The 26,787-nt window shown below is 41.3% G+C and overlaps 1 protein-coding gene across 4 annotated transcripts in view; it reads right to left on the reverse strand.

The window, feature by feature from the left end:
• LTK (leukocyte receptor tyrosine kinase) overlaps window positions 1-26,787 on the reverse strand; it is an 86,802-nt gene that overhangs the window by 12,367 nt on the left and 47,648 nt on the right. For 3 of the 4 annotated variants that reach the window (XR_002440830.1, XM_021403671.1, XM_021403672.1), the window contains 18 exons: window positions 26,544-26,681; window positions 25,487-25,639; window positions 24,288-24,388; window positions 22,293-22,459; window positions 18,781-18,875; window positions 13,915-14,016; window positions 12,386-12,563; window positions 11,705-11,855; window positions 10,636-10,767; window positions 9,912-10,068; window positions 8,922-9,104; window positions 8,298-8,396; window positions 7,647-7,799; window positions 6,863-6,973; window positions 6,025-6,211; window positions 5,089-5,179; window positions 3,015-3,079; window positions 1,317-1,446 (listed from right to left, as the gene is read on the reverse strand). Coding sequence is in view for 3 of the 4 variants with exons in the window: in XM_021403671.1 (XP_021259346.1) it covers window positions 1,317-1,446; window positions 3,015-3,079; window positions 5,089-5,179; window positions 6,025-6,211; window positions 6,863-6,973; window positions 7,647-7,799; window positions 8,298-8,396; window positions 8,922-9,104; window positions 9,912-10,068; window positions 10,636-10,767; window positions 11,705-11,855; window positions 12,386-12,563; window positions 13,915-14,016; window positions 18,781-18,875; window positions 22,293-22,459; window positions 24,288-24,388; window positions 25,487-25,639; window positions 26,544-26,681 (2,393 nt within the window). In the remaining variant the exon portion in view is untranslated. Of the gene's footprint in view, window positions 1-1,316; window positions 1,447-3,014; window positions 3,080-5,088; window positions 5,180-6,024; window positions 6,212-6,862; window positions 6,974-7,646; window positions 7,800-8,297; window positions 8,397-8,921; window positions 9,105-9,911; window positions 10,069-10,635; window positions 10,768-11,704; window positions 11,856-12,385; window positions 12,564-13,914; window positions 14,017-18,780; window positions 18,876-22,292; window positions 22,460-24,287; window positions 24,389-25,486; window positions 25,640-26,543; window positions 26,683-26,787 lie in introns of those variants that run through there. The other variant, XM_021403673.1, reaches the window with a different exon arrangement.

The following is a 26,787-nucleotide window of genomic DNA, read 5'->3' on the forward strand; positions in this document are numbered from 1 at the left end:
AAAGAAAGAAAGAAAGAAAGAAAGAAAGAAAGAAAGAAAGAAAAAGAAAAAAGAGAGACCCAAACCTTGCTTTTAAAGAGTCAATATATTAGCAGAAGAGATTAGCAAATGAACTCAGAGAGAGCAAAGATGCATGAGTGCACATCTCTGCAGCAGCGCTCAGCATTCATCAACTCATCTGTTCTTGTGGGAGGGCAGAGAATACCCTGAGTGTGCAGAACAGGGAAGCCGTACCGCAGTGCTCTGGGAGTGGTACTTGCCCATCGCAATCTACATTTCCGTAACTAAGAACAATAAGGAAATCTCTCTCCAGGAGCCCTGCTTATTTTCATACAGTCATTTATTTCTCTGTAGGGAAATCTCCTTGGTGTTTCTCCAAGAACCTCGGTATTGCTCTTGGGAAGGGTGGGGAGAAATTACTACATTGCTCATCAAAAGCTCAAGAGATATCAAATAAATTGTTCTTTTCAATCTACTTTTGTTCCTGGATGCTGTTACCTCTGTAAATTCTCATGCTCAATCCACATAACGTACATTGCAGCCACTGAGCACTGTTTTTATTGGCTAGGCAAGTTATTGTACAAAGCTCTTGGACACCTGCCAGGGAGAATTATTACAGTTATAAAGCAGGCATTTCTGGCAAGGAAATGAAGGGGAAATGAAGGAGGAGATACAGAACCACAGACTTTGAGACCTTATCTCTTCACTGGGATCCCTCTGTCTGTGATGGACAGGCATTTTCTCTGCAGCCACAGGGACTTGCAGTGAAATACGTTACTGATGGGGCTAGTTCTGTTTTCAGAAAGGTGAGCAGGGACATTTCTTTGAGTGTTAAGGGGAATTTAGCTCTTGTATTTGCTATCTATTGACATTCCAGCTAACATAGTGGCAGGTTTGCTTTGCTTTGCTTTTGATATTTTAAAAATAACTATTCCTCACATTACAACTATACTTTATTTACAAATATTATATATTTATTCCCAATTTTCCACAGAATTTATCTAACTCACAGAAATCGTAGCACTTTCACTCAAAATGGCATAATTAAAACTGCATAGACTCTTCAGCGTGGGTGCTGTTATACCACACTAAGTGCCCCTAATTAGTACATTTACTGCTCTGTGAGAAAGGAATTAAGCTAGGTTTTCTAACAACACGTTAATATTGGCATAGGTTTACAGACATGTAAAGTTATGGTATGTGTGTTCAGAGGAGAAGGTGTACAACTGCACCAAGTGATGTAGGAGTGCATAAGGCCCCAGTCAACCTCATTCATGCTAAAAACAACCACAAGCCTAGCAGGGAAGCTCTCTCACCACTCTGGGTCGATTCTGTCGAAGAAAACTCTTCATATCTCCTCCAGCCATGAGCTCAAGCAGAATGAAGCGAGGCAGCGTCTGCAGGCTAACACCAATGCACTGCACAATATTTTGATGATTGAACTTACTGAAAGACAAGTTCACAGCAACACAAAGAGAGACAGATAGCATTAGTACTTGGCCAACATCCGCCACGTTCACTCTGCCTTGAGCTTTGATGACCTGGACTAAGCAAGTTACTGAACAAATTCTAACTTCAGATGTGTCCAAATGCCTTTCTAGTTATGAAGACTCCAAGATCAGGGTTCCTCCAATATCCAAACAGTACTGGCATGTGTAAAACAAAATCTTGTTATGTAGTGATTTTATTTTGGCACTGATTATTTCAAATATACTGCTGCCTAGTTTAGTGGACTCATTTCAGTATCTAGTGTGCAAAAGAGAGGCCCATCTAATACCCACTACAGCAGCTGATCTGGGAATGGCTTTCTACCCTGTTACAACAGAAAACTGAGACAGTCAGGTAGCAAGACTCAGTTTCAGAAAGCAGGATCTTTCTTCGGACAGCGATGACCTGGAAAATACAGGAACTAAGAGTGTGAAGGAGGTTGGGGAAGAGAATGGATCATGTGCTAGTAAGTGAATCAAAGCATTCTATAATTGGCTGAAATTGCTCTTCAAAAACCCTATCAATGTTACCTTGGGTTCATCTGCCACTCAAACTTCTTGTAGACTTTATTAAGCAGCATTACATCATGAGATTTATTCTTGAATCGTGCTTCAGCAGCAGAAAAAGAGCATCTATGTATAAACCAGGCCAGGTAGTGAGAGGTAGAGAAACTTAATCTTGCCCAAACTTGAAACGGATAAATTCCATCTGTGCAAGCTACTGGCACAGTGCAGAGCCATGTTCACTGCCTTATCCATACAGAAGCTTCAAAGTGTCTCACTCAGCTATTTTTTGTGGGGGGAAAGAAAGGCAAAACACAAGGATTTTCCCAAAGAAAGCACTTATGAAAATAGTTCTGCAGATAAGAAAAGCAAAAAGGCTGCACCCTGAAAAAGCATCAAGGCGAAATGCTTTTCATACCTTCTTCAGCTGCCAAAACCACTCTTCCAAAAAGCCTTACTTCTATTTGCAAGAGATAATATTGTTTAAACCCAAGCATCCAAGACCAAAAACTCACCTCCCTGGCACACAGCCCATGTTGTACCATCGTCGCTAGTCATCTTGCAGAGGCTGAACTTCTGAGTCTCTGCACAAGTGGCTCTAATATTTAGCTTTCCTGTTGCATAGTCTGCTTTCCATTTCACCACTGATAATTTATTTTTGCAAGAACTTCAGTATATGATTACTTGACACATGAATACTTGGTAAAAAAGCAATGAGATTCTTTGAAAAGAAAGCCATTTCAAACACAGAACAAGCTTGTACAAAAATGTTGTGCCTGAACTTGACCAGCAGAACCAATCAGGAGAAATTTTTGTTGAGACGTGCAACAAAAAAACGCCACAGATACAGTGTTCAGGATAGACACAAGTGGCTGAAACCAGTAACTCGTACACTACTAAAATACTATCTGATGAAAAAGGAGACTGGATATTATTTTTTCCCCAAACCCAAGCAGTATTTCTCATACCTGCATTAATCCTTTTCTCCCCACTCAACACCAGTCTTAAACCCTTGAGCTGTACCTGATAATCAGTGCTTCCATCAGGAAATCCATCTCATCTTGCTCGGAGCAGACTTCTGGCAGTGTCTGTTGAGAGTTTAAGAAAGCGAGGACCATCCCACCAAAGAATTGAGAACATTTAGGAGTGCAACAAAGAATAAAGACAAAAAAGGAGCATGTAACATGAATGTAAGTGACTTCAGGAAGCTACCAGGAGAGCCTCATCTCTTCAGTGCCAGTCAGTCGAACTGCATGCATCCCACTCAGCAGTTAGAGGAACAGGAAAATGGTGATCTACTTGGAGGCTTTGTTTTGCATGCGTTTCACTATGTGCAGTGTTCTAGAGCAAAATTATTTCAGATTCACATTAAGAAAGGCACTGGCTGGGAAAATGGAGACCTAGTAAGCACTTCAAAACCACAGATGCGAATTTATTCTCCCTTTGCTAATAAGTCCACATTGCAGCACCTGCTTCCATATCATGTAGCACATACAGCCACTTGATTCATATAATTATGTCACACAGCCTTACAGCTTTCTCTCCTGCCAGCAGATCTGGACGGCGTCTGCCACTGCTAAATGTGAACTGAGAGCGCAGGCAGCAGGAGCTGCAGTGCCTGCTCCTGTGCCAGCTGGAGGATTATGGATGAGTTAGCCACAGCTGGGTGAAACTCCTGCTGCAGTTTCAAAGTGCACACAGAAATGGGGGGTGGTCATTGCTCAGTGTGGCGAGGGCTGGCATGGAAACCCAGTTCTTGTCATTGGCAGTGTGGGCTACAGGAGACATTCTACTCTCTGAAATAAGCAATTGCTTCACACAGGACAGTGCAAATGATCTTCACGCTGAAAAACCACAACGTGCTGATCTGCTTCTGTTTGGCACTGTGCTATAGTGCTTCCTATGAGGCATGATTTTTTTCTATTAATGACTTGTTTCTATTAATGAAATCTATGTTTTGAGCTGAACCCATAGGAGTAGACTTGGTCCTCTGAGTCACAAGCTTGTAAAAGAACAGAAGGAAGCAATAAGCATCCTGTACTTCAGGGCTGAGTAACTGACAAAGTCTGAGGCAACAGCAGTAATTTTACAGAGAATTAGCCTGTTATCTCTTGTCATTAAAGACATGGAAAATTATGATATTACAATATAAATTCACAGCACCATATTTAACACCGCGCAGCTCTAAGAAACAACCTGCAAGTTTCATCAATGGTAGGCAGACATTCTCACGCATAAAGGAAATGTAACTGAAAAAATCCAAATTTTGAAATACAGTAAAGTCACATGACAAACTTATGAGAAAGTACTTAAAAACTGAAATGTAGAAGTAAAAATAGGCAAGCATTACTCTAAATATTTGCTGTTTCCTGTCATATAAATACTTCATACTAATGTTAGACAAGGTTTTCTTTTTTATGCACTGAATTTAGAAATGTCTTTCCAGTCCTAAATGCTCTGAATGTTGCTAGTTTTTCTTCCCCCTAGCTTTCTTTCTTCCCAGCTACTCAGAGCAATACATCATAGTGGCAGAAAAGCACAGGACAGCAGCTCTGTTGGCCTAGTGGATCTGCCAAGGACTCTCAGCAACCACCTCAAAAGGAATCGCATTTCTGGTGGATCAGATTCTCTGCTGGGCTGAACTGATGGTTCTGTATTGATTTCAATGGTGCTATAGTTATTTATGCTGATAGATGATTTGTTATTCCATTTTAACAAGTAATAGTAAGCAGTCTCAATGTGACTAATTTATATAACCTCCCTTTTGAGGGGCACTGGTTCTCTCCTTCCTGAGCAACAGAGGCGGAGGCTACAAAAGAGACTGCCCTTTTTAGATTCTTATCCTAGGTTAGATCACAACTCATGGGCATGCAGCAAACATGACATGATACCTTACTTTCAACCCACTGCTGGTGCCACACAACTTAAAAATCAAAGTTTATAACTCCCAGATGCAGCGACATGTGGAAACGTGAATCATATGCACGCCTCTGTCATTATACATGTGATAAGCATCTATCTACTGGAATGGTAGTAAGATAATACAGATCTTACTGATAGTTACTGTTGTATAAAAAAACCACCTGTGAGCACTGACCTTAATAGCCACTTGAAGAGGACTGGGATCCCCCGCAATGCCTACTACTGTCCCTTCATAAACCTCACCAAACGCACCATGTCCTAGTGCCCTGGGAGAAAGAGAAAGAGAGCAGCTGTTACTGTGCCTCTGCACCAGGCATTGCCTGAGAGCTTCTTATTGTCCAGCCCAAGAATAGGTAGAAAACCTGCTGTAAAAGATGAATTAATGACAGAGTTTTGTTTTCATCTGAAAGTCTCTGGAAATAACTTTGCAGTATCTTCTAATGCCATCACTGAACTAGGGAGGTTGGATCTTTAATGGTTTTGAACATGTCCCTTCCAACTCCAACCATTCCATGATTCTATGAAATCAAACAGCCTGTTCAATCCTACGGCACTGTCAGAATGTGTGGTTGTAGCAAGGCAAGAAAGAAATGGAGAAGGGGGAGGAATAAACAAACAATGCATATAAAGGCAGCTGCAAGATGATCCCTTCAGGAGATGGTGTAACAACACAAAGATGGTGAAGTTTTTCCTTTCCTTATAGCCTTAATCTGGACTATATGGAGTGGAAATCCTACAATCTAGCGTGTATTTGCTTGTGACAGAAAATGCAGAAAAAGAAATACTGCTATCGATTTGGAAGGCAGTTACTGCCTTCCAAATCCAGGACATCACAAGAACAGAGGTGAAATGACTTCTACTCTGCATGGAAACATGGGACCGAAGGCTTATTAACTTATACCTGCTCTTAAGAGCTTTATGGCCTCAAAATATTTTAGAGAACATAGAAAGTGTCACAGTTTTCCTTGCCTGTAGTTGGTGCTTTCCAGTTAGTCAGACAGGAAGCCCTCAGTTTCTTGTCCTGGATGCTTGTTGTTGAATAAAACTAGTGTGTAAGCCCCACCTCTGCCTTTGCTCCAGGCTGCCTTTCCCCTCCTATGCCAAGCCTTACCGAAGCAGAGAGATGTTCTTCCGTGGGATCTCCTTCAGCTCACTCAGAGTGGCAGCCTTCCCAGCAAAGCAGTAGTTGGGGTTGTAATCTGTCATGATGGCTGACGTGCGGATTTTACTCAATTTATATTCCGGGCTCTGCAATCGTGCTCTGGCTCCTTCCAGTTGCTGCTTCTTAAGGTGATAAACTGGGGATGGGGAGGAAAATAAAATGCACAAACAGTGTAAGAACCTGGAAAGAATATATAATACTGGGCACACAGAACAGAAAGAAGAAACCAAGTCAGTAGTTACAAGTGCTCAAGAAGTGTCATTAGCTTTCCTGCATCTCTCTCTTCCCCACACTCTGTAGTGATTTAATACTGAATATGGAAACATTTTTGTTCCTGCAGAGTCCTAATCACCTGGAAGAAACTTAAGTTACCTCTGCTTCTTTATAAATTGGCAGAGGAAATGCTGCCCCACAAGACACCTTGCTGGCATTGAGTCCCAAAAGGCATGCTGTCTCTCTGAAGGAATTATGTGTTCAATTACAGAGGCTGTGACTTCAGTCTACACAGCAATGGCTCCTAAAGAAGTGTCTGCCTAGAGGGTTTTCCAAGGTTTTGTCTGCAACAAATACAAAGACAGATTGGTCATTGCCTTTGGGGATTATGCCTGTGTTTCTCTTTGGGGTGGAGATAGTTCCTATCATTTCTTTCTCCCTGTTCCCTCTCTGATCCACTTGGGAGACCAAAACGCTCTGGCTCCAAGTATTCAAAGTAGCTGTATGTGGTTGTGTGGTCTCTTTTTGTCTAATTTAACTGAGAAAGAGACAAGTCAAAGGGAGTGTTTCTTACCGATAGATAGGCTGCCACCAGTAAGGATCATTCCGAGCATTACAATCACAGTCACCACAGCTAAGAGGAGTGGGAGAGGCAGATGTCCCTCTGGGATGTGACCCTGTGGCACTGGAAAATGAAAAACAGAGGTGCGTTAGTCAGGAAACAAGCCAAGCTGCAGGAAGGAATCCCTGTCGTGGTTGCTGATTCAGAAAACAGTACAGATATCATGGCTAAACCATCTTACAGAAATCACAGAAAATCCCTTTACAGCCTTGGAATTTGAAAAAAATCAAAATCATTTTAAAAACATCGTTAAATCTAACTGATAAAACACAGATGGCTTACACATTCCTCAGTTTTTTCTTAATGGATAACATTATTGTTAACAAGTTGAAACTGTCTGCAGTCTTGATGCTTTGGATTTCTAAGAGATCATGTCAGCAAACAGTGAATACTAGGCATCAGCTGAACAGACACAGCGGGAAATTTCTGTGGAAGGAAGTAATTTGTGGCTTAAATTAGGTGGTACATTATACAGGAAAGGTATTTATGCTTAACTATTTGATACACTGTATCCAATCAAGAAACTTACACTGTCTCTCTTTACATTTAATTTATCTTCCATCTAATCCAAACCTGGATTTTGGATATGGTGGCAGACATGCAGCTCAGCATACAAGGAAAGGACATCAGGAATTTTCAGTATTGGGTAACTGTACATATTAAAAAAAAAAAGCCAGGAAGAGAGACACTACAAATAATACATTCATTATCCAATTAGGATGAAACTATATCTTACCAGTGCAGGTGACGTTGTCATTGGCTAGCACAGCCCCCATCTCACATTGGCAGACCGGCAGGTTGGTGTCAGGGTCTCTCTTACAGTTGTCTGAGTGGCAGTGGCTACAGTTAAGATAGATCTGAACCTCCACCTCACCATCATTCTCCACGGCTGAATGAGGAATCAGACAGAACAAGCAGGCTTAGTTTAACTTTTCCCATCTTTTCCCGGTAAGGGAAAAAAAAAGAGAGAAAAAAAAGAGAAAAGGAATAAAAGGAGTAGGCAAGTACAATTTCTCTTTCTCTGCAGGAGAGCTGATACAGTGGACAGGTCAGAAACCTGACATGGTCCAGAAGGGAAGGAGGAATTGAGTCCCAAGCAAACAGAGAAGTCCTGAAGTGAATTGACTTGAACTTGTCCGACACTGAGGATGTGCAGTTAAACTGGATGACTGATGTCTCTCCTGGCTTAGCAGTTAGAGAGGAAGAAGGTCCCAGAGCATGACAGACAATTTGAAAGCAGTAATCATAGCTGAGGAATTGGCCTACAGTGTGAAATATGCCTGAATGAAAGCTATGAAAAGAAAAGGCAGGAGGAGAGGCAGCAGGAAAAAAGAAATAGAGAGAAGGAAGAAAACAATGAAGAGGAAGAAGAAAAAGTGTACTGTACCTGCAAGGGGATGCAAGAAGATCTCTCCAATGGGATTCACAAATGAGATGCCGTACTGCCCACCAGCTGTGATATCATCGTTGTTAGAGGCATGCCCCCCTGGAGAAAGAAGAGTATGGGTAGTTGTCAGTGCTGCATGCTGCAAAAGAGTGATGCCTCAGAAGTGCCACATATTGTTCCTGGCTCTAAACACCTGCACTCACTCTCCAGTCTTCCAGTGATATTACTGTGTATAACATCCTCAGTGAATAAGGCTCATTCATCCCAACCAGTACTAAGGCTAGTGAAGCAGCTTATTCAAGTGTAGGTTTCTCAGTTAATCTAGGTAAAAAATACGTTTGATTTAATCAGAAAAAATAAACTGAACAGTTCCTTGGGCAATTTGAGAACAAATAAAGGGATTATTCAGCACATCTGGAAAATACTAACTTACAAATGCTTCTATAACTTTGATTTCCCCAATTAAATAGAGATGAATGGGGGTGCTCATGCCATTCATGTTGAAGTGTCTGTAAATCACCTCCTCCAGCAGTGTACTTCTGCACTGAGAGCTCTAGTTCCTAGTTGCATGAGCTCTGAATTGCATAAACGGAGACAGTATGACAATTTCTCCAGCAGACTTACCTCTGTAACCTCCACCTCCTCCACCAGAAGTACAAGCTCCTCCTCCACCACCAAAACCACCAGAGGTAGCCCACTGGAGCTTGGCTAATGCTTGGTGACAAGCTTGACCCCCTTCTCCACCTTCCAAGAGGGACTTCCCAGCTTGAGGAAGAAGAGTCACATCTTGCCAGCCACCACCTCCACCTTCACAATCAAAGAGTCACAATAAAACAAGCAGGTGAGTGAAACACAATCAAAGAAAATTTAATTAATTTCTGAAGAAGTGCCTACATTCAAGTTAACTCTTTGTTAAAGGGTAAAAGAATATACAGGCAAGCTTCTTGTTGCCATGGTTAATAACAAAGTGAAAATCTAGTGCATGACCTGTAGTACCTGCTGCATAACCAACAATTTTGCATCAATTTGTAGTGGCACTGGGGAAATAAGGAGCCCACCAGTCCCCTTTGGGATAACTGACTAGAGCTTTCAGCCCTGGTAAATGCTGAATTCCTCGGGGAAAGAAAAACTGAACTGGATTTCCTCATTTCACTTGAGTGGCCCCTCTGTGAGGATATTGCACAACAGGATCTGGGGAGTCACTAGCCCACGCTTGTTACAAGACTATAAGTAAGCTTCCATTTCCAGGATACTTCCAGAAGAATTCTTTTTGTTAGAGTTTCAGGGAAGTAATAGGGAAAAAGTCTTCTCTTCTAAAGCCACCATTACAGTTTGGAGGAGTGTGCTCCAACCTCCAAACATCATTTTCACTCAGCATCTTTTCATAGAAGAGCACTCCTATGGAACAGCCACTACTGGAGCACTCATCATCTGTCCCATGCATTCTCTTCTTATCTAGTGACAGACCATATAAAAAGACATCCCTTATAGACTAGAAGCATATTTCTAACTACTGCTACCATAGAATTCCAAAAGATTAAGAAGCCCCTCACTTACAGGGCAGTTGTGCTTTCAGCCATTTGATTCAGACTTTGTGTGGTTTTAACATCTCACCTGCTGCCCCACTTCTTCCACTGACTCCTGGTACTGCAGTGCTGTTCTCAAATTGCTCCAGGGGTACGTCGTCCAGGGAGTTGTCCTGAGCCTTCAGATAGGCCTTTCCTCCTCCTCCTGCTGCGATGAGCAAAGGTTCGAAAATCCCATCCTTCTGCTGGAAAACCCCCCATCAAACATCAGAAAAAAATTCACATCCCTTGCATATGTGAACTCACAACAAACTCATCAAAAAGCATAAAAGCAATCCAAGGAAGAGAGGCTCAATGCCAGGGCAATCGTATTGATTGTTTCCTGACTACATTATAAAAATGTTTTACAGTGTTTCCGTGTACGAAAGTAACTATTCAATTGAATACCAGTGGCTTCTTTTCTTGTTTGTTTGGTTTTTGTTGTTGTTGTTGTTAGGACTGCTGTTAGTATTAAAACAAGACCCAGGTGTGGTTCCCAGACTGGAGGTGTCAAGAACTGAAGCAGCAGCAGTTCAGATAGCTTAGCGACAGTGATGAACATGATCAAAGATATGAAAAGACAAAGAATTTCAGTTAAAAATACAAAAAGACAGAGCTACACAAAGAGAGGCAGAGGGGAGAGGTGGAGGAGAGACACTCTCCTTTTCCATCATCTTCATCTAAGAACTGAGCTTCACATGTCATGATAGATGGTGATAGATAGTTGCACTGCAGGACACCACTCAGGTTGGAGGGAAAGAGGGAATACTTACTCTAAAGATATAGGTTGCTCCTCCTCCACCCCCACCTCCTCCAGCCCAGTCCTTCAGGTCCTTTTTTTTTTTGTAATCTTCTTCAATGAGAGATGACTCTCCTAAGCAGATCTTCTGGGTCTGAGGATTGGCCTGAAAGGAGACAAGAGACATACTCAAATTATTGAGATTTATCTGCCTCAGTATGATAATATTGATTGTGATGCATATCAGACATAGATAATATGCATGCAGATGTATATATGTGTGGAAGAGGAGCTCCTCTACAAGGAAGGATAGAATTGGCTGCTACCTCTGATTTGCATGCAAATGAAAATACAAATGGTCTGCATGCACTAGCAGATCGTGTTTCTTAAAAAGATGTGGAGATGTGGTAACAAAGAATTTTTGCTGGTGTGGTCACTCTTGAGCCTGAGTGACAAAGACTTTCACATCACTGTGTCTAGTATTAGAGGACATCTGTATAATTATTCATGCTGGTAATTTCTGCTCATCACAAGCGGGTTTTTTTTTTGGTCATTATACATGCCAATTCAGGGGCCACTGTAGTTAGTGAGAAAATTCCCACTGGTTTTGGTTGGCTTTGGATTTAGACATTAGTCTCTAAGCTTAGGGAGTACCTAAGAAAGTGCAGCCACAATGCTGCTTTGGATTTGTAGATGCTTCTATAAATTACAGAAAATAATCCAAAATCCTGGCAGGCAGAAAGAACTCCAGGCTGTGGAAAAATACGAGTGAGAATACACAACTCTTGGGTAGTAACTTCCCTCTTAAAATAAGCAGAAGAAAGCTAAAGATGAATTCAAACACCAGGAGCTTAAAGCGAAGTTCCTGTGGGTTTTGTATTTGTGCATTTTGAGGTCAATTTTCTTTTCATAGTTCTTCATATTTGTTTTGAGATTCTTTCTAACTTGGTTTATTCATTTTTACCCTACTGACTGGATTTCAGAGCTGGACCCTGGGATTTCTATCTTTCATCACCAGTCCAGCCAAACCCCAAGCCACCCACTGAATCTCACTGAATTGTATCTGCAAAGTCTCTGCCCACATGTGCTTGTGCAGCCCTCACCCCAGGGCAGGCATCCTCCCCCTGCTGCCCCACTAAGATGTACAGCAGCTCATCTTTCTCCAGCTGGAAGGTGGCTGAGATGAAGACCCCGTGGGACCTCTCATTGTGGTTTTTGGCTCCCTTCCCTCCAGCTGCTCCATAGGCAGAAATTCTGGAAGAAAAAGGTGTAATTAAAGAGACAAATCTTACACTTTTCATCCCCCAGGCAGCTCCATCCATGAGCTCTCCCCAGCCTGTACTCCCAAACAGGCATTGCTCCAGAGCAGGCTCTTGCCGCAGCATCTCAGTTCTTTTTCTGAGACGTACACAGCAGAGGCTGCTCAAGAGGATCTATCAACTACATCGGAGCACTGGAGACAGATTTCAGAGGCAAACAGTGTGAACTGGTATGGCCAAATCATACCAAGGCTCTGGGTCCAAAATGATGGCAGCACTTGTATTCATATTCGATTACATGCCCGCAGTCACTCTTCTTCTAATCTCCTCTAAGTCACTGCTCCACCCTCCCATGCTTCAACAGTAGCTCAGACACAGAACCTTAGAGCTAGCTCTCCTATTTCTTCCCTACTTTTCTATCCCTTCACCTACTCAGCAAAGATGGTCCCACACTTAACATTTGCTGAAACTCCAGAACCAGAAAGTAGTTTAATGGTTACCTCATCAACACGTGCTGATATATACCTGTATCGGTTTGTGGCTGGTACTCTCCAGACTTGCACTCCTCGGAGCGTGCCCTCCTTCTCCACAGTCACCGACACATTGCTGCCCTTATAGGCATTGTTGCACTGAGCCTGAGTTGGCCCATGCGGACCACTGGCACCACATGTTGAGAACCACCAGAGAACAACAGATGTCTCCCCTGTGACCAGAACAAACAGAGTTAGGGCAGGTATGAGCTTCCCTTTATTTCTCAGGCATGTGCAGTTAACTCACAGAACTCTTTAATTAAAGGGCACGTATCATCAAAATGAACAACTGTTCCTGGTGCTATGCGTCCTTTGTGACTCTTTAATGTCAAAATGGTCGTTGTTCACAAAACACTAATGTTTTTTTTTTCTATTAGATTATTATGAGAAAGATCACGTTGGAATAGTGTTTGCTATGTACAGATCTTTACAACTGAATACGTCAATTTGATCATACGCTCATGATTATAATTTAAAAAAAAAAAAGCAGCCTAAACTTGCATTACCATGCTCTTGAGGAGCTCTCCCAGTCTGTATACATCTGGGACTGCCCCAAGAGTAAACACAGAAACTAAAGTTGAAAATGTCTAACATTGCAACTAGTGATCATCGATGAGAGATGGTAACAGTTTTAAAAACCATATGATGCAGTGCACGCACAGGGCCAGAGTTAAGCAATACAGGATTTGTCAAAGTAGAAATGTTTAAGAGCTGAATGATTAAAATGGCAGTGAAAATCACAAGCCTTTAAAATAATCTAATCTACTTTAAAGGAAAAGACAAGCAAAACTATCCCCTACAGATGTTATCCTGCCAACGTGCAGAGTGTTAGCTCCACTACAGAAATCTCTGCCATTTAAGCTAATGGAGGAACTGACAGCAATACAGATTGTCATATCTCAGACAAACACAGTCTTCAGGAGGTCTGTGCACACAGCTGTTGGCAGCAAAACAACCTCAAGACACAGGAATCTTGCATTTTACTGAAGGCTCTCAGGTGGAATATGCTTTCTTTTGTACTTACTGGACTCTGCTTCCTCCAGCCTCCTCTCCTCACACCCTCCTTTAGACAGCTCTTCTCACCAACACAGCTGACGCCTGTCCTCCAGGGCAGCCCTCTGCTGTTATCAGTAAACAGGTCCCTAGCATCGCTGTTCACTAAATCCCAGCAGTTCTGCACTTAACCCCAGCTTCCAGTACTAGTCTATTACTTTCTCTCCTGCACTGGCCTTAGCGCACTTTGAATTTGAGTCAGGTAGCTTACAGCTTCTTTACTTATGGACGCCACTTTTCTTTAAAAACATCCTGCTCTTTAAGGACTGGTGAGCTGACCTCAGGAAACTGCTGCCCTACAGCCAAGCAGAGGCTACCCGACATGGTCTCCACAGCTTTGGGAAGGATTATACTTCATTGCTCTGTCACTACAGGTCATGCAAACCACACTAAGGCAGATCACACACAGAGATACAAAGGAAGCCATCTCCTACAGGCAAAGAGACAGGTTTTGAGTACGGAATCATTTACCTGGTTGGGAAGGCTCTTCCAGGGGGTTCAGAAGATGCTCATCTGGGCTACTAATCTCCCGTGGGTACTGATGCTTTCTACTAAAATGAGTTGGTTGTCTTCCTGTAATAGTTTGTAGAATGGATAGGAAGATGATAGAAAAAAGAGATGGAAAATTTTAAGTTTGTATGAATAAATGCAGCATGACCATTTGGTTAAGATAAGTATATAATATTGCACTGGCTATGATTACAAGAATCTTTGAGAAAAGCATGGTTTGTGAAAACAGATATCAGTACTGATGCTCTGCTGGTCAAAGGTGTAAAGGACCGTAATAGCAAAAAATGTTATCTTTGGTTCTTAATGGTGTCATGGTAGGTAAACCAGCTTCAGATCACTCTTCTCTCACCAATGAACTTTGAACTCTTCCACCCCCGACATTGTGTAAGGAATGATATACTAAATAAAATGATATCATGCTGACAGACACAGTAGAGAAACAGTAATTCACTCTCAGCAATATCTGTAAATTTTTTGACAAATCTTTCTGAAAAACACAGAGCAAACGGCAACATTTATGTACACTGAAATAGGCTTTTAAAAATCAGCCCTTTCTCAGAGAGGAGAGACTTCAAAGCAGTGGCTGAGCCAAAGCATCCAAATGCACTGAGAACACCACGTGTAACCAAAGCTGCCTTAGAACAGGAAAAAGTAATAACTCTTGATTTATAATCTGCAAGCATCCTGTTTCCATAGTTAAATTACCCATTTGTATGCAGATCTTTGTAAGAAAATCTCTGTAAGAAAAAGGAGAGTCTTTATGAGCCCTCAGTTAATTTAATACTGAACATTTTTCATTAGTTGAAAAACATTACAAATATTTCCATTTGTTCCAGTTGTGAGAATCTAACAGCTGTTTGATGCTCTATTCAAAAGAGACTCACTCAGTTCCAGCTGGACAATTATCTCTGCTGCAAAGCCACTGCTCTAAATAGTGATAATTAACACACTTGTTAGCTGTGTCAGAAAGGCCAAATAACTAATTGAAGCACGGCGACCTTGCTGTGCTTTTACTCCTGAGAATATTCCCCCCAGGTCTGTATGAAAGCTCATTGATGGATGGAAGTAAAAGGAAGCTTTGTACTGACACACTCTGTTCATGCTGAGATAGAGAACTTCAATGGATGGAGTTGTCAAGCAAGTGAAAAATGAAATTAACCCAAAACAAATTATCTGGATCAAAGGCAAGAAGGAAAACCAAATGAAAAAGACAACACGTAGCCAGAAAAAATGCTTGGTCTCCCTAGGCCTGCAGTGAATTATGAATCCCAAAGGTCAAAACAGTTTCAGATAGTTAGAGACATACAAGAAGTCTGGTTATGTTTGCCAGACTGATGGAATGTAAATCAGTCCCTGAAATACAGACTTGGTCTGTGTGTCTGCATGGATTTTTTTTATTTTTTTTTTCAGCATCCCAACTGGCTATCCTAAGGCAATGCTTTGTTTCCAAACAAACAATCTTTCCTCCTTCTCCAAACAGTCTCAAACCTTCACATACTAGAAGAAAGCTTCCATCTTCTCTGTTTTCAGCATGCAAGCTGCATGATAGGCTAAGCATCGACCTGTCCACATGAGCCATTAACTCTTAGGAAGCTGATCCTTCACGTGATGCCAGACGTGAATTTGGAAGATGGCAATTTCTACAAATATGGTGTATCCCTAGCATCCAGAAGCTGCTACTCTAGTCTTTTTTAGCTTGTACTTGCTCTTCTGATAGCAAAATATTGACTGCAAGTTAACAGAAGGGAACAAGAATTATTCATGTTTAGGTGTCCTTATATCAGAAAAGCATGAAGAGCAACTATGTCCCTCCAGGACTTAGCTCATGCTGTTGATTTTCACACTGAAGATGGACAGTAGAAATCATAAAAGGAAAGGGAATCTTCTGCAGAGACAGAGCTACAGTAAACAGTTCCTACTTTCTGTTTCTGGGACTGTAATGAAGAAAGATTTAGTAATTGGGGGGAGGGATTGATCAGAATAAAGTGCCTTGCACTATCTTCGAAGTGTGCATGGTCTCTTCAAAGATCTTACCTCACTGATGCAGGTGGAGCACTCCTGGAAGCCTCTCTAGCTTGTCCTGGAGTATGACAGAGAATGTGGAAGTTGCACCAACATCCCCATTTCCCAGCCCTTTGGCTGATCCAATTGCATTTCTTGTCAGCACCTTACTAACTCAACAAAACGGGGCGCTGTGCTGAGCAGCTTGAACCACCCCACACCATTTGCCTCAAGCAATGAGACTGGCAGGCCAGCAAGGCCAGGCTTTGATAGCGTGGGGATTCCAAAGTAAAAAACAAGAGATATGACATACAAAAGCTCTCTTCAGACAGTCTTGACATTTAAAAATCAGCCTTTTTAGAAAGCATAAATGATGAGCAGATCGAAAAGTAACCCCTTGGCCAGGACAGTAAAGCGCACTTTGACAGATGACAGACCTGTGATCTTAATTGGAACAATACCATCCTCAGAGCACTAAAAGCTAATGGTAAAAGCAGCAGCCATGAAAGCATTGAGGAAAACAGTCATGCCAGCCCACATTTTCATATTTAGACACTCAAAACTCAGATCTCTTTCTACAGAAGCACTAGTTAACTAAGAGGATAAAATACTTGTATCTTTATGACTGTCCATTAAAAGTTCTCACAATGAATCAGACCCATGCCATCTGATCTGTGACACTGTCTTAACACAAAGTGATTTTATTAACCAGAAGATGGTTTTGTTTAGCCTTTCTCACAGGGAAAGCATCTGTCCCTGCCCAGGGGCTGCCATCCAAAGAATGGGCTGTTTGTTTTTTGTCCTTACTGATGTCTCTTGAGCCGCACTCACTACTCTTCCCCTCCCCCCCCTCCCAAATATTACTGATTCTTTCCTCTCAGTGTTGAGAGATATAGAAGACTTCACCCACTTTCCCAGCTTGCATACATACAAGCAGTGCTTTCAAGGTCTGCGCTAGATTTTGAAGAAAATTGAAGTACAGGATTGAAATAGATGGAGAGATTAATATTTACATCATAGCAAACAGTAAATTTTTCCTTCTTGCTCTATGTCCTTCCTGTTGCCCTCATGCAAAGAATTCACTGTTTGGATCTTAATTGGCTCCCTCTCTGACATCTGAAACCTCTCCTTGCTTGGGAGTAATAATTTCATTACTGAAAACACAGCAGAGCTGCTGGGCTTCTCTGCAACCTAACTGAGTTAAAATCATGATAAGATAAATGCAAGGGAGTTACTTTCTGAGGCGAGAAAACGTCAATTTGCAAAGAGGATTCAAGGAACAATGGCAAGCACAGGGCTTCCGAGAAACATTTCCTTCATGATATCTGTCTTCTGCATGAGTCATGCAACTCCGGGTCACACTTTCAGATGGAGTAAGTGGCTGCTTCTCCTGGACATCAGTGAGATTTATAGTAATTGAAAGTGAGGAGAAACCTGGGTGGAGCCTAATAGACAAGCCCTGAAAACATTCTTGCAGTGGCTTTTATGCCCCACCTGTTTACCAAAGAATATAACTCCACACTAGAGTCAACAAAATGCCTGCAGGTACTCTGGTGAATGATTTGCTCTCAGTAGAGCGGTGAAGTCCAGAAGCTGGGTGCAAAGCTGTTGGCACAAGAAGGATCTGGAATCACTCCCTTCAGTTTCCTTAAAAACTTTTCTCACATTTCAAAACAAAATGTTAGCATGCAAATCCTAATGTATTTGGGAGCCAGGTGTGTTAAGGAGCTGGAGTCATCAAACGGCTTCACCCTAAAGGAACACCTCTTCCTCTTAATTTCAAATGAATATATGCATGCTCAACATTTTATTGAAGGGTGTACTCAGTGCCCCTGGAACTAAGATACAAAGAATGTGAGACCAAATCAGACAAAGGTAGGAGAACAAAAGGGCTTTAGATGGTGGAAAACTTTTAACAGGTACCAGTTTTAACAAAGGCCTTCTCATATTATGCTACAGCTAGTCTCTGCAGAGACCTGCTACTACACTCAGCACTGACATCCTGAAAGTGGAGACTTTTGAAGGGTAGAGCCGAATATTTCATTTGAAACAGAAGTCACAACTGAAGTGCTGCATGTTCTCTTCCTGTTTAAACAATAGAGAATATGGGTCTTTTTTGCAGAGAGTAAAAGATGGTAGTTTCTAATATTCCCAAGTATGCAACCTTCTTCCACTTGAAGAAATCCAACTCTTTTGCTAACATGTTTTGGAGATTAGTACTGACTTCATCTTCAGTGGAGTATGTTGTCATCAGTAGCATTAGCAGTAATGAAGCCAAGAGAAGTATGTATCTATCTGGCAGTGACATCTGATGCACCTCCTACAGGGCAAAATAAACTTGTTGTAATAACCTAAACTTTACTGCCAGAGAGATATTTTATTCTTCCATTTTCCTCTTCTCCCCTAAAATATAGTCGTTTTCCCCTTAGTTTTCAACAAGTTCCCTTCAGCTATCAATTGCCAGGGCACACAGGTCAGAGAGGACTGCTAAAGAGTAAAGTGATGTAAACCTTCCATTTAAAGCTCAGGGATAAGACAAGAGTTTCTTGCCAAGACATACAGGCATCTTTCAACTACGTGATACAGATTAGGGAAAAGAAAGAACACTAGTAAACTGACACACTGTAAAATATCCTCTACTTGCAGCAGATCTGCAAGTAGATCAGCAGATCTGAGATAATTGCCATTGTGATATAAAAGCTAACATGAATGATTCACATGCACTCTTGGCAGAGGGAAGGAACACAGCAAGTGTGCTCCAGGTCAGCTGGATGCTGATTACGCTACCCAAATTCTTCACAGGATTCTGTAACGTGCATGGCTCACCATCAGCAAAGCAATCCATTCCAAACGTAATATTGTCGATAGCGATGTCAGCTTGGGAATTCCAGCCCCAGGTTGCCAGGAGTTGCAGTTGAAACCTTTGCAATAAGACAGAAGATTTAGAGAAGACAGACAAAGAGGCAGAGGGGAAAAACAACAACAACAAAAAAAAACCAACTAAGAATGTAATATTCTCTTATCAACCCATTGTGATAATCATAATTTACAATCTTTCCTTTAGACAAGCTGCTGAATAGCCGTAAGAACTTGCTAGAAATCTTATCCACACACCAACAGTTAGTAGGACCAGCCAATACTTGTATAATGACGCATTTAATGTGGAACAAACATGAGAACCCTACTTACCCCGCTATCTGCACACACATAGAAAAACAAGTTGCTCTCTCTCACAAATATTTATACACATACAACCATCCTTATTCAATCACCGCTGACGGTAAAGGAATTTGACATGTGCAAAAGGAAAGGGCAAAATAATCTCCTTTTTTTCTATCCCCAAAGAGACAGCCAAAATAAAAACTAAACAGAGCGATATCCAGAATATCCAGACAGGAATCTTAGGCCTGAGTGTTGGCCAGTGTATCCAGGAAAATAACAAGGTGACACAAATTTATTTCAGCTGATACTCAGGCCATTTTAGATTTCAGCCACAAATCATCAAAGTGTTTGCATTCTGGGCTACCTCACTTTTCCCACCATGACCAGGTGTTAGCTACTTATCTAGGAAGCCTGTCATGCCCCATGTCATGCCACATTCTGAATTCAGAAGAAGGAAGGACAATGAGCTGAAGGACCTTCTTCTAACAGATAGGATTAAATTGTTTTTCATTAAACTTCAGAAATAAACAGATGCCTGATGTCCAGTCTATTTACAGATTATTAAAAACATATGGAGAAGACCTCTACTGCTGTCACTGGCAACACTTAATAACGATTTATGATGAAGTGTTGACCTGCCTAACAGGCAGGCCTAGGTACCTTCTTGTCCCAAATTAGTGGCAGTAAAGTATATGCGCATATTCCATTCACCAACCAAGTGTTGATCCATATCACAGAATCACAGAATGGTTGAGATTGGAAGGGGCCTCTGGGTCCGTCTGGTCCAACCCCTGCTCAAGCAGAGGCACCCTGAGCAGGGTGCCAGGAAGCTTCTGAGTATCTCTAAGGAGGAGACTCTACAGCTTCTCTGGGCAGCCCGTGCCAGTGTTCTGGCACCCGCATACTCCACAAATTCTCATCCACAGTTAATATAATGTTGCAAAGTTGAATCAGAACCTTTAAGCTGTTTTTATCACAACTCAAGAATAGTCCCTTGTGCTTCAAACAAAATCTTTCATACCTACAGGATTTGAGCCCTCTGGCAATAATTATTGGCACAGCAAATTCAAATCAAGTGTTCCTTGGATGATCACTCTCTTAGCTATGGGGTTAGCAGAGGAGTTTACCATTGAATCACCTTCCTACAGAAGCCTCTCTATTTAGCAAAACCTCTGCATTTTCAGACCTTGCACATCAGTCCAAGACAGCAACTAGCTGGAGCATTTGATGGATGATAAAACTCACAGTAACCTGAGCCCAGGTTACCATCCTTACTGAAGACACTCACATGTCAGCATACCCTTTTGTCAGGTCAAGATACTGCATCTGGTTCATAGAGACAGAACAGGAGAAGGGCCATGACACTGTGCTACAAGACAGATTTCTGTTCTAGCTGAGTACAAGTAGGCGTCTGGGGAATGACTCTTATCCCCCAGTACATAAGAACAGATATCTCACAAGTGCTGGGTTCTGTATGCCTCCTGTTCCTTCTAACTTCAAAAAAAGAGGAGGAATTTGCCTTTTGAACTCCGTGCTGTGTTCGCCAGAGGGGTTTCCAGTGTCCCTGCTCATTGGATTCATTTTATTGGCTCTAACATATAACTCTCTCCATTTCTCTGCTATCTAGTCTCCTGCCTGCCTGATTTTCTTCTGATAGCAGCCTTTTTGCCTGTGTATGTCAACCAAGCAAGAGAACCTGCCAGCTGACCACCAGGATCACAGTTCTCCAAGTGCCCAGCTGGGAGGCTGATCAGCAAACTGTGTAGTTTTTCTCTCCTAAAAAAGTGAGCTTGTTTGGAGAAGATAGTGCTAAAAACTACATATTTCCCCCTCTTTCATACCCATTTCTTGTTTTACTGAATCTGGACAAACAGGAGAAAAGTTAGCTAAACTGATTTTCAGAGCTTGGACATAAACATATGGGGTTTGGGCCTGAGATTTACAAAGTGGAGAAGAAAAATTGAGAATAAACCTTGATGATAGGTCTGGGATCATCTAAATAAAATAGCACCAGAGATGACTAGGAGCAGTAAGGAACAGGAGGGCAGGGACAGACTAATAGAATCATAGAATTGTTTGAGCTGGAAGGGACCTCCCCTCATTCAGTTTGAAACATGCACACATGAGCTACCTACTTCTTTTGTCTGAGCGCTCAACTATCTCAAGTTTAACAGTACTGGAATTTCTTTTTTTTTTTTTCCTCTCAGAGAGTGCTGGCTAGTGCTCCCTAAAGCCATTTGGTGTCCTTTCCATCATGCCACATCCATTTCCCTTCAGATCAATTTCCCTTCAGAACTGAGGTCTGACACAAAAATTGGAGGCTTCGCAGACAAAAATAGGGGATCATTTATTAGAGGAAGCAGAAGCTCTTTAACAACTTTGAAAAGCCTGAAAGACTCTGCTCTGGCTAGGCCCAGATGAAAACGCCTGAGGGAAAGAGCTATTCTGGACAAATTCACTGGCTGTATTTTAAATTCACAGAACTAAACATATGCTTATCCACAGGGCTTCAGGCTGTCAGACAAGAATATATACTACACTGCCAGTTTGCAGACCTATCCTATTCTGAAGGAACACACAACGTTGTGACCAAAGGTAGTCATGACATTAAAGCAGGAAAAAGGGTGGGACAACATTCTCCCTCCCCCATTCCTGTTTTGCTGCTGCTTCGATCTGAATTGCTATCACTTCCAGACCCAAATCCCTCAACCTTTCAAAAAAAATGTGCAGAGAATATTTCAAGTTAAAAGCAATCCCCTCAAACCTTCTAATCCATGAAGTTTTGAGACAATACTTATTGCCAATATTAGGTAGATCTTTTTACATTTATAATATTACACAGACTTTGAGATTGATTTTTTTTGTCTAAAGCGTGATGTAAGACAGGCTTTCTTGAGGAAAATGCAAGAAACAGATTGGAGCAATTCAAAAATAATTTGTATTGTGCAGAATAACTTGCTGTCAACACCATTTCATAGCTTGAAATTGACTGACACAGAATGGAAGAGGAAGACAGAAGACTTCCTCAGCAAGCAGAATTGCTGTACTCCTCTAATTTTGTCAGTAGAAATGGGCCTGAAAGAAGGCAAAAGTGAAAGTGCTACTTCTCAATGAAGACACTAATAATTTACAAAATCTGTAGGGATATCTCTGGGTGCTGCTGATGGTGTTCTTACCGGTTCTGAAGCACTGGCATTGGTAAAGTGATGAGAAACCAATGGTCACTCCAGCTCCCTGCTCTTTCCCACATTGGCAAGGCAATTGGAGCTCCCTTTCTCTCTTCCCTGACAGAGAAGGAGATGGTACCATTGTAGTTGCCAAAAACATGCACTGAGAATTGGATCTGTAACAGAGCAAGACCAAAAACAGAATGGTATCCTCTGGTAAATAGGAGGTAGTACTTACTATTCCCTCCTTGGGGATATGAGACCCTGGGTCAAACTTTAATCACACACACCACTAACACTCCCAGTGCTTTTGCATGATTCATCATCGTTCCTAGCACAGAATTTTCTTGTTGGAGACCTTGACTGACACTCATGTTCCCAGACACTAATGACTATATCAATGGCCTCAGTTATCATCTAGGTGATTGTTACCTCCTTCAGGTGCAACAAGTAACAAAGCAAAGAAACACAAGCTCAAAATCAAGAAAAGTTTTATCATTAAATGCTTCTACTAGAGTTGGAATACTGCAGAAAAGCAATCCTAAATACATTCTTTCTCAGTGTTCTCACCAGCCTAACGATTCCTGTCAAAAGGTTTGAAAGAGTTTAAATCTTTGAAGGTTTCCCACTATAATCACCCATATTAATGTGTTGCACTGCTGTGGCTCAATCCATACTCAGGCACTATATAGCACAAAACTGCTGCAAGGAGAGGACAGCCCTGCTACAAATACCCACGAAATGAGCAAATAGGCTGTCTTCACAGACAGGAAACTGCAGTCTATATACTTGCTCCAAGTCGTAGACACTACCTGAACCATAGCACTGATGTGGCAGGTAAGCAATCTAATCACCAGGTCAAAGAATATTTTGAAGCAGGACTCACTCCTTCCTGTCTCTGTGAGGCACTTCTGACAGTTTGCCACAGATCAAGAGAAAACTGCCATTTCCACTGATACCTGGAGTACTCAGCTGTTCTTTGTATTACGGACAGCACAATCAGGAGAGGGAGCACGCACACAAATGCACACGACAAAAAGTTCCTTGCTCTTGTAGTGGGTATTCAAGTCTGTGTCAGTGAAGGAGAGACTGGGTCTGGATCTCCTATATGACACCCATTACCAACAGTTACTGCTCCTGGTTTTGTAAACCTAGTTCCAGCACATTTTATTTTGTTGGAACTATTCAGCAAATTTGACCTGAATTTATAAATAAATATAAATGGTGAAGATATGTTTTTGGCACCTGCACTGTATTTCTTTTGCCAGCTCTAATTAGGAGGCATCAAAGCTTTCTGTTTTCCCCTGGCAAGGCTGGACTCCAGCTCAAGCTTGCAACTTAATTTTCCTAAGTGATATGAGTGGAAGATTATTTAAATATTTTTAATTTCTCATCTTGAAGCTCCCCTTACGTTTTGTAGGGATCTAGGCTGAAGGCAGGATATGTGACTTTATCCATGCCAGGTTGCCTTCATCTTTTGAAATTTCTGAAGAACTTGAACAGAAGTTTATTACCTTCATCTACTCCTGGAAGGTCTTATGCCCCACAGATTTCATGCTCCTGTTGTCAGTGAAGCTGTCAAGCTGGTTAATTTGTAACAATGTAACTGCAGAATTTAGGAAGAAAAGTTTCAGCAGCATGCATACCGAATGGCTCAACAGGCTCAGACAGCCAGCTCTCTCTCCTACAGTCTAAGGCCACTCAATATGTACTAATTCAGGTGCTGGGTACTCTTCAGAGGAATGGTCTATACACCCATGCTAGGGAGTTTTTCCATATCTAAGAGCTGATTCAGCACTCCTGCTCTTATTTATTGGGAATGCTCCTTGTCTCTCCTTTCTGGTGTTCAACAAGCAGCCAGCTAGGCAATACACTCCTAGTATAGTGTAGCACTTCGTAGTGTTTCATACGCTGCACAGAGGCACAGAGAAAATGGGCATATTGCAGAAACAGTGTACAGCTTGAGATCTAGCTCCACAAAGGTGCTTAGGCAGAGTAAGATACCTGGTAATCTTCAGTGGCAATGCTAGCTGGCAAGCTGGTACTGTAAGCCTTGGCCATACCATTTGTCTGATTGCTATCTGCTCGCAGATAGAGGAAGTGTCCTGTGAACAGAAAAATGAATTAGGAAAAAAAAAGATCATTTTTTAAAATACTTTCAAAATACTTTAACATCATGCTGAAGCACAGTGTAGAAGCATGGCTTGAGAGTATATTTATTAGCGAATTACAATGAACACCCTAGTGGATTTCAGCAGCACAAAAGTCAATATCCCAAAACCCTCCCTGCAACACAAGTAGAGTGTATAAGCCTCAGAAGCCACTCAAGTACATTTCCATACAGTGGTTCACAGCAATTTACTCTGAGTTCTTTGATCAGCCCTAATTCTTACATCATGAGCATCAACAACTTGCTAAAACAAACATGCTGCTGGAAGAGCTTATTTGTAGTCTTTGGTCCTAGTAAGAGTTTATATGAGCTCTCAAGAGACAAACAGGACTCTCATATGAGCACTCTCTACTTTGATAGGGAAGTGTGAATCAAAACTCAGCTTCTGACTTCAAAAATGAACATGTCAGAATTTGGCTTCCCTCCTTATTTGAAAAGCAGACGGTTCTGGGGATTATCAAACCTTTTTTTTTTTTTTTTCCTGTGTTATTCTACAGCACAAAATACGTATTATCACTTGGTCTTGGGACAGAATTATATGTGATGCTCTTTATAACCCATTGGCAGAGTCTGACAAGAGTCTCCAAAAGATTTGTGTTTTACAAGCTGCTTAGCTCTGTTGGGCAATTTTTACTTTGTGATGCTGCAGCTGAAGTACTCCGCAATTGCTATCTCATAAGAGCAAGGAGGGAAGAGGTATATATAGAAAGAATTCATCATATAATTCTTTTAAAAGGTGAAGACAAATCCTAGACTCCTACAGTTCCATGTCAGCTTTGCCACAGAACATTTCATATAAAGTTTTGTATTGCGACCAAAAGTTAATTTTAGCTACATTTAAAATTATTCTAGATAACACCGATGCTAATGTGATTTGGAAAGAAGAATGCAAAAAATTTTAAACTAATTTAAAAAGCCACATCCCTAAGTTCAAGACTTACACACATTCATGCTGACACACACATACATGCACACATAAAACATGCACTCACAGACAGAAAGACAGACTGAGAAAGAACTATGAGGAACCTACCTCCAGTGGCTTGCAAAGTAGACCCTACAAATGAACCATTTTGAATCATTTCATTAAAGCCCTTGATAGACCAAGGAGATGCTGTAGTTTCATTCAGTGTCCAGCCACATGAACCCTCTTCAAAAGAGCAGTGTGAACCCTCTGGCAGACTATCTACAATGGACCATAAGAAAATGTAAGAAAATAGGAGAAACCTGATTATGGAAGAAGGCAAACAGCAGAAGAAATCAAAATTTACTATAGTTCCCTAAACTATCCCACTCACACTGTCTTTCAGTGTCAGAATATGAACAGGTCTCATTTGTTTATTTCCACAGTTATCAAAAAAGTCAACACTTTTTACTACTGGAGTTGTTTGACGCTTTGCAGTTCTGTCCTGCTCTAGATACTATGGAAAACAGCAGATCCCACAGTCTAGAGTGGTAAATCACTCAACACATTTGTAAAAGCCCTATTGTATATGAAATTGCAGACATCATAAGGATTTCTGTGAAAGGTGGTCAACAGATTATTCTAGATCTCTGTCACTATAATTGCAAAAAAAAAAAAACCAAAAAAAACCCCCAACCAAATAAATAATGTTTCTCAGCACTACATGTACTTATTTAGAGTCTTTCTTCGTCATGATATGCAAGATGAGCTTGAACTTGCACATCTTGGAGGGACAGCTTTGTGACTGATCATGTTGGTAGTTGGCACGAAAATAATGATCAATGTTTTCCATTGAAGGGAGGTTCAGACCTTGAGTCCGTAAGGAATTTCTCACCCACCAGCTGTAAATGTGTAAATAAGATTTTGCTTTTCTCTGAAGCAGCAGTGACTATGAAAGGCAGGTCACAGAATTTGTTACTGCAATATTAAAAATAATAATAAATCAATTTTACCCTGTATGGAGTGAATTTTCAAAAAGAATCTTGATAACAAAACAATAAGTATAGGCTAAATTATTATATAATGAATTAATCTAGAAATGGAAACAATTTAACCTGTATTTTGTTCTAAACTGATTATTCTAATGGGATGAAGGTTCCCACAAAGTGCCATGCCATATACTCACCGCATCTTACTCCTTCCACTTCTTTGGTAGGGCAATCACTGACGAATTCACAGATTTGTAGGTGGCTAACACAGCCTCCATGAAGGCAGGGGAAGGTAGAGCCTTTGTTATATATAGAAAGATCTGGGTTTTCTTTATCTAAAAGGAAAAAAAGAGAGAAAGAAGCTCAGAGATGAATCAGCAGAATTTATATATTCCTGCATGTGCATCAGCCTTCACATGCATGACCTCAGAAAGCATCCTC

This window comes from Numida meleagris, chromosome 6, assembly GCF_002078875.1.
Source record: "Numida meleagris isolate 19003 breed g44 Domestic line chromosome 6, NumMel1.0, whole genome shotgun sequence".
NCBI classification, from domain to species: domain Eukaryota; kingdom Metazoa; phylum Chordata; class Aves; order Galliformes; family Numididae; genus Numida; species Numida meleagris.